This window comes from Podarcis liolepis (genome assembly GCF_965112155.1).
Source record: "Podarcis liolepis genome assembly, chromosome: 4".
In the NCBI taxonomy this organism is placed as follows: Eukaryota; Metazoa; Chordata; class Lepidosauria; order Squamata; family Lacertidae; genus Podarcis; species Podarcis liolepis.
This window is the reverse complement of record NC_139558.1, coordinates 103,307,067-103,313,550: the sequence shown is the minus strand read 5'-3', so window position 1 is coordinate 103,313,550 and position 6,484 is coordinate 103,307,067. Positions and strand designations below refer to the sequence as shown.

The window sequence follows — 6,484 nt, the reverse complement described above, 5'->3', positions numbered from 1 at the left end:
AAGAGAAGTGGGGGGCGTCCCCCAAAAAGCATCTCTGGAAGTGTGGGAAAGAAAGAAAAACGCGGAGGGGAGAGATGGGCACGCTGGGCTTGGCAAGGGTTAAAGGGAACTGAGCCGCCTTCCTAGAGAGGACAGGAAGCAAAGGGGGGGCCAGGTCCTCCAGAGTCAAGGCCCCTCCCTCCCCAGTCCTTTCCTGCTTGGGTGTCTCTCCTGGGATCTGGTGAGTCTCCTCTCTCTCTGGGATCTAGAGGGTGCAGTGGGGAGACGGGGGGGGGTGTCCCAGGGCTGGGGCAGGGGAGGGTGCCTGGGGGGCCTGATCTGCTCATGTGGGGGGGGGACCCCAAGTCGGGGAGGAGAGGGTCCTGCCAGGGAGGGGCCAGGTCTGCCACGCTCTCCTTCCTGCAGCTCAGAGGATCCCAAACTCATTTGACCCTCCGCCCCTTTCAGAAAAGATCTCCCTTCTTTAAACAAAGGAGTCCCTGGGACTTTAACTCTGTGTGACATCGCTCAGCCTCATTGCACAACAGAGGTAACATCTGCAAATGGTTTTCCAAAGCTGGAGGAGGAGGTGGACTAGCCCCCCCCCCCAAAAAAAAGGTGTGAGAGAAAGGCCAGGAATAAAGAGAGTGATCCCAGCCCAGAGTCTGGCTGCTGCATTGGGGACCAGTTTCCCAGTGTCTCCCAGGGCAGCTCCCCACGGAGGCCACTGCAGCAATCCCCTCGCACCCAGAGCAGGGCATCCCAGGACCACATCCTCTCTCTCCCAAAGGGATTGTTGCTGGAAAACCATCTGGAAATGGGCGCTGCTACTCACCGAGCCTCCAGGGACCTTGGCATCAATTGCTGTGTGTGTGTTAAGCTGTCTAACAGAATAATAGTAATAAATTGCCCACCTGAATTTCAAGTTAGATATCTTTGGCCCCGTCCACTTGGCTCTCTGGGGTTTTCCAGATACATACCTGGCCCTAAGAGCAAAGAAAAAGGGACCCCACCCCAGGAGTCTGTCTTGAGAAGGGCAGAGAGTCCAAGTGCAAGAAAAGGAGACAGAAGCAGGAGAGTGGGGGGAGAGCAACTCCTGAGGACCCCCGGGTGAGGACCCCCACTAGAGCCAAACATCCATTATTCACAAGATCCTGATGACTTCCTTGTCAGTCAGTTCTGACTTCATGCATTTTCTCTGTTTTGAATCCTTGTTTCTTTCTCAGGGAAAGGATCTCTTTGCGGAAATGGACCTGGATTCCTGTGAGGCAGAGAAGCCTCCGTTGGACACCAGAGAGAGGCCACTGGGTAAGGAGGAAGGTGGCTTTTCTCCGTTTAGTCTTATTCTGTTGGTTTTCCAACTCATCTGTGGGTTCTTTTCATCTTTTGGGGGGGGGGGACTTTTGGGATCCAGGGCCCAGAGGAGGTGAGATGTATTTCTGCACAAACAAACATATGAAATGGGCACAAACATTCAAATGCTCTCAGCAGGTAAATCTTTCTCAAAGGCCCATCTGTAGTTAGAGATGCCCTGTTTCACCTGTGAGAGAATCAGGCACTCCTGGCATCCTGCTTACCTTTTCTCTCTTGCAGGTGGCAGAAGGATGCCGGCAAGACCTCCTGATCCGCCTTTTCATGGGGGCAGAAAGGAAGCAGCGGCTGTGGATCCAGATCAGGTCAGGGGAAGCTGCCTTGTGGGGACAGAGGCCGAGGGATGGAGCAATGTCATGGACTGGTTGGGCACAGAGGAATGTTGGGAGGAAGCAGCTGGGGAGCCAGGAAGGGAGGACGTCTCAGAGCCGAAGGAGTGGAGGTGGAGGAAGGATGAGCAGACAGAGGAATAAGAGGGAAAAGACTGGGAAGAGGAGGCATCAGAAGCTGGAATGGTAACAGGGCTTAGTGGGCTGGGAGACTCTGTGGCAGAATGCAGCGCAGAATAAGAGGCAGAAGAGGAAGGAGGCGAGTGGGCAGAGGGAGGGCGAGAGGCAGAGGTGAGTCAGGAGAAGGAGGAGCCACCAGGGGCTCCCTCTCCTTCTGCCAGAAGCCACCCTCCCTGATTGTCTCTCAGAGCCAGCAGATGGCTTACAATGGAGGAGCAAAGGCAGGCTGCACACTGGCGCACTGTTCAATCACTTGCCAGAAACCCAAGAGAGAAGGGGACTTAGAAAGCTGTGGGGAGCCGGCGGCCTTCATTCTCTGCAACTGATTTCATTGAGGAAGATGCTCAGGGAATGAGTTGCTGTTCTCATTAAGTCTGAAACTCAGCCAAGTCTGCGAATATCGTGTTCTTGCTGATAAAGAGTTAACTCCAGCTGTGAACTATGGGATTTCCTGCCCATTTAACTCTGCTATACCAGCCTTCTGAGCGTCACCACTACGATTCATCAGTAGTTGCTGTTTTCATAGACTCCTAGAGTTGAAAGGGGACCCCAAGGGTCATCAAGTCCAACCCCCTGCATTGCAGGAGTCTCAGCTAGATCCTCCAAGACAGATGGCCATCCAGACTAGGCTTATTGTATTTCTATGTTGATCATTGAATGCTAAAATTTCTAAGAAGTGTACAAATGAGAACAAATAGTGGCCAGTATTCACCTAACCAGCCCCATCAGCTGCAAAATGGGGCCTGCCCCCATCCCTCCCCCTCTCCACGCCTCCCTGAACCCCTTGAATTTGGCTGTAGGGCATTGGGAGGGAAGTCCCCAGAACAACTCACGAGGAGAGGAGAAAGTGTATCCTTCCATCAGGGAAACTGGAATGCTTGGGTAGGCAGAATGATTTGAAAACCACAATGTGGACCCCTAGATGGGTGTCACCAGTGGAGGCCAAAGCAGTGAAGAGACTCAATACGGAGGCCGGATGGCCGAAGTATTGGGAAATCTTAGAACAGGATGGAGACAAGTTCAGACTACAAAGTCAGGAGAAATTGAAGCATAAAGTTGGAAACTGGTTTCAATATCGTCAAATAATGGAATTTTTTAAACAGGACAGGAAAATTGGTTTCCAGGTGGAAAAATCAAAATTAGAAACTGAACTGTTAGAACCCAATACTAAGATTTTATCTAGAATGTATAACTTGCTGCTGAAATGGAACACACAGGATGAAACAGTAAAATCTGCTATGATTAAGTGGGCTCAGGATGTTGGACATAACATCATGTCAGCTGACTGGGAATGGTTATGGAACACCGGTATTAAATTTACGGCATGTAATGCCTTAAAGGAAAACATTATGAAAATGGTATACAGGTGGTACATGACCCCAGTCAAGCTGGCAAAAATCTATCATTTGCCTGATAATAAATGTTGGAAGTGTAAAGAGACTGAAGGTACCTTTTATCACCTTTGGTGGACTTGCCCGAAGATTAAGGCCTTCTGGGAAATGATCTATAATGAAATGAAAAAGGTACTTAAATGTACCTTTCCCAAAAAGCCAGAGGCCTTTCTTCTGGGCATTGTCGGCCAATTGGTGACAAAGAAGGATAGAACTTTTTTTATGTATGCTACAACAGCGGCAAGAATACTCATCGCAAAGTATTGGAAGACACAAGATTTACCCACTCTGGAAGAATGGCAGATGAAAGTGATGGACTATATGACATTGGCCGAGATGACAGGCAGAATCCGTGACCAACGAAAAGAGACGGTGGAAGAAGACTGGAGAAAATTTAAAAGTTATCTGAAGGACTATTATAAACTTAATGAATGTTAAAAATGTCGTGGTTTTCAGAAACAAGGGGGTACAGGGATATATGGTTAGAAGATAGAAAAGGACTAAGTTGACAGAGATTTGAAAGCAATAATTGGGAGTTGCTAGTTGAAGTATGGACATTGGGATGCAGAGAGGGGGGGTATGGGGAAGTCCAAGAAAAGAGGTTTATAAGAAAATATGTATGAAACTATGCGTGTTTGTTTGTCATTTTCATTGTTTGTTTGTCTTTTTAAAACGTTGTAAAACCAATAAAAATTTTATAAAAAAAAAAAAAAATGAAAACCACAATGTGGAGTACCACCTATTTGCACAAAGTCGAATACCCATACTGTAAGGGAGTCTCGATAACGAGAGTACTTGATTGAAAGCAAGATTTATTGCAAAGCAAACGAAGTTCATTGGAGCGGCAAGCATGGCCATCCTTCCATAATCGAAGATGTCTCTTCTAAGGAGGGGGCTTCCAGCGAGCCCAGAAGCAGCCAAACTTCCACGGTCTTTCCTGCTCTCTAAATTGCTTTCCTTTCTAACTGCTGTGTTTTGTCCTTCACTGACCCTCAGGCAGGCTGCCGCCTGACTCTCTGAACTCTTGTTTTCAGTTTGCATTCCTAAGGGAGGGGGAGTTGACTCCCGTGTAACCCTCTCTCTCCCTGGCTGCTTCCTTCCCTGGGAGCTGGCTCATTCATGTCACATACACAACCGAGTTTTCTGTAGCGGATCATATTTCTGCTCAGAGGAGGACATTTCCCTTTTTCTTTTAGGGTCCAGTGTGCTTTGAAGATGTCGCTGTTCGTTTCACGGACGAGGAGTGGGCGTTGGTGGATCCTGACCAGAGAGCTCTGCATAAAGACGTCAGAGAGGAGAATCGTGGGATTGTGGCCTCTCTTGGTAAGGCTCCCTGTGGGATCGTCCTATCTGCCTGGAAATACAAAAAATACCTCTATGTGAGGAACCTCATATATTTCCACAGAGCTCAACAGTGCCCCCTACAACCCCTGGGATCCTAACAACCCCATCATCACCACCATTATCATCATCATCATCTTTATTATTTATACCGTGCCTATCTGGCTGGGTATAATTTGCTGGGTTGAATAAGAAATTACTATTCTTTCTGTGAACAGTCTTCCTCCAGTTCTGCCTTTTTATACCATGATCGGGCTGGTCTGGACTGCCCAGGCCATCTTAAATGTCAGCTTCAGAGTTGTTAGGAAAGATAAGTAACTTCTCTCAGATTTTCTGTTTTTGCTTTTGCTTCTGTCAATCTTGGGTTAACCAAAGAGACAAATGACATTGGAGATGGAGGGGATGCCATGAATGGGCCAAACAACATCTGCCCCAGAGAAGAGGCAGGCTTTTCGAATCTCAGATAATAATAATAATAATAATAATAATAATAATAGTAATAATAATAGTAATAATAGTAATAATAATAGTAATAATAGTAATAATAATTTGTTCATACCCTGCCCATCTGACTGGGTTTCCCCTGCCACTCTGGGCAGCTCCAAGCAGAAGATTACAACCACGATGAAACATCAAATATTAAAATCTTCCCTAAACAGAGCTGGCTTCAGATGTCTTCTAAAAGTCTGATAGTTGTTTATTTCATTAACATCTGATGGGAGGGCATTCCACAGGGCGGGCACCACTACCAAGAAAGCCCTCTGCCTGGTTCCCTGTAACCTCACTTCTCTCTGGCAGGGAACCGCCAGAAGGCCCTCGGAGCTGGACCTCAGTGTCTGGGCTGAACGGTGGGGGTGGAAACGCTTCTTTGGGTATACTGGGCCAAGACCGTTTAGGGCTTTCAGGGTCGGCACCAACACTTTGAATTGTGCTCGGAAACGTACTGGGAGCCAGTGTAGGTCTTTCAGGTCTGGTGTTATTTGGTCTCAGCCTGCGTACCAAATGGAGCTGGTAGACAGCTGCCCTAGACACTGAATTGACCTGCACCTCCATGGACAGCTGTGTGTCCAAAAAGGAAAAAGCGAGGGAGAGGGGGGAAAGAAAAAAAAAGGGAATAAAAGTATGAATAGAGTAAAAAACATAGTAATATCTCATATTTCAGTCAGCAAAGAAAAGAAACTTCCAACTATACCCATTGTACTAATTTTCAAATAAACTATTATTTACACAGTTACACAACGTTGTTTTTTGTTAACTTAATTTAACTTTATCTAACATGTACTTTGTATTACAAGGCTCATTCAATATCTGCCAGAAAACTTTTACTATTACAGTACCTTTTGAGATATTCCTTAATTATTAACCAATCCTTATTTACTTCTTGTATTGTATTTCCTCTTATTGACCCCGTTCTCCTTGCTAATTGTAAGTACTCTATCAATGTGGCTTGCCATTCAGTCTTTGAGGGGATGATGTCGCGTTTCCTTTTCCTTCTATTAAAATCCTTGCTGCAGTTGAGGCATACATGAATAGTGGTCTGTATTTCTTTTGGATTTCTGGTGTCATAAGACCTCGTAGGAATGCCTCAGGTTTTTTAGGGAATGAAATCTTAAACATTTTCTTTAACTCATTGAAGATGGTATCCCAAAAATCTATAATCTTGTCACATTCCCACCACATATGCATGTAAGTTCCATTTCTTTTTTTGCTTCTCCAACATAAGTCTGACCTGTTCTTATATATTTTGGCTAGTTTTGCAGGTGTCAAGTGCTGTCTATATAACATTTTCAAAACATTTTCTCTTAAGTTCATACATACAGTAAATTTGATGTCAACTCTCCACAGTTTTTCCCACTGACACGTGTATATATTGTGGCCTGAATCTTGTGCTCA

General features: G+C 46.1%; 1 protein-coding gene across 3 annotated transcripts in view; it reads left to right on the top strand.

Moving 5' to 3' along the window:
- Positions 1–6,484, top strand: part of LOC310705100 (uncharacterized protein) — a 95,037-nt gene that overhangs the window by 80,171 nt on the left and 8,382 nt on the right. For 2 of the 3 annotated variants that reach the window (XM_083499530.1, XM_083499531.1), the window contains exons 3-5: positions 1,206–1,287; positions 1,573–1,655; positions 4,447–4,573. In XM_083499530.1, the coding sequence (XP_083355656.1) occupies positions 1,206–1,287; positions 1,573–1,655; positions 4,447–4,573 (292 nt within the window). The remainder of the gene's footprint in view (positions 1–1,205; positions 1,288–1,572; positions 1,656–4,446; positions 4,574–6,484) is intronic. The other variant, XM_083499532.1, reaches the window with a different exon arrangement.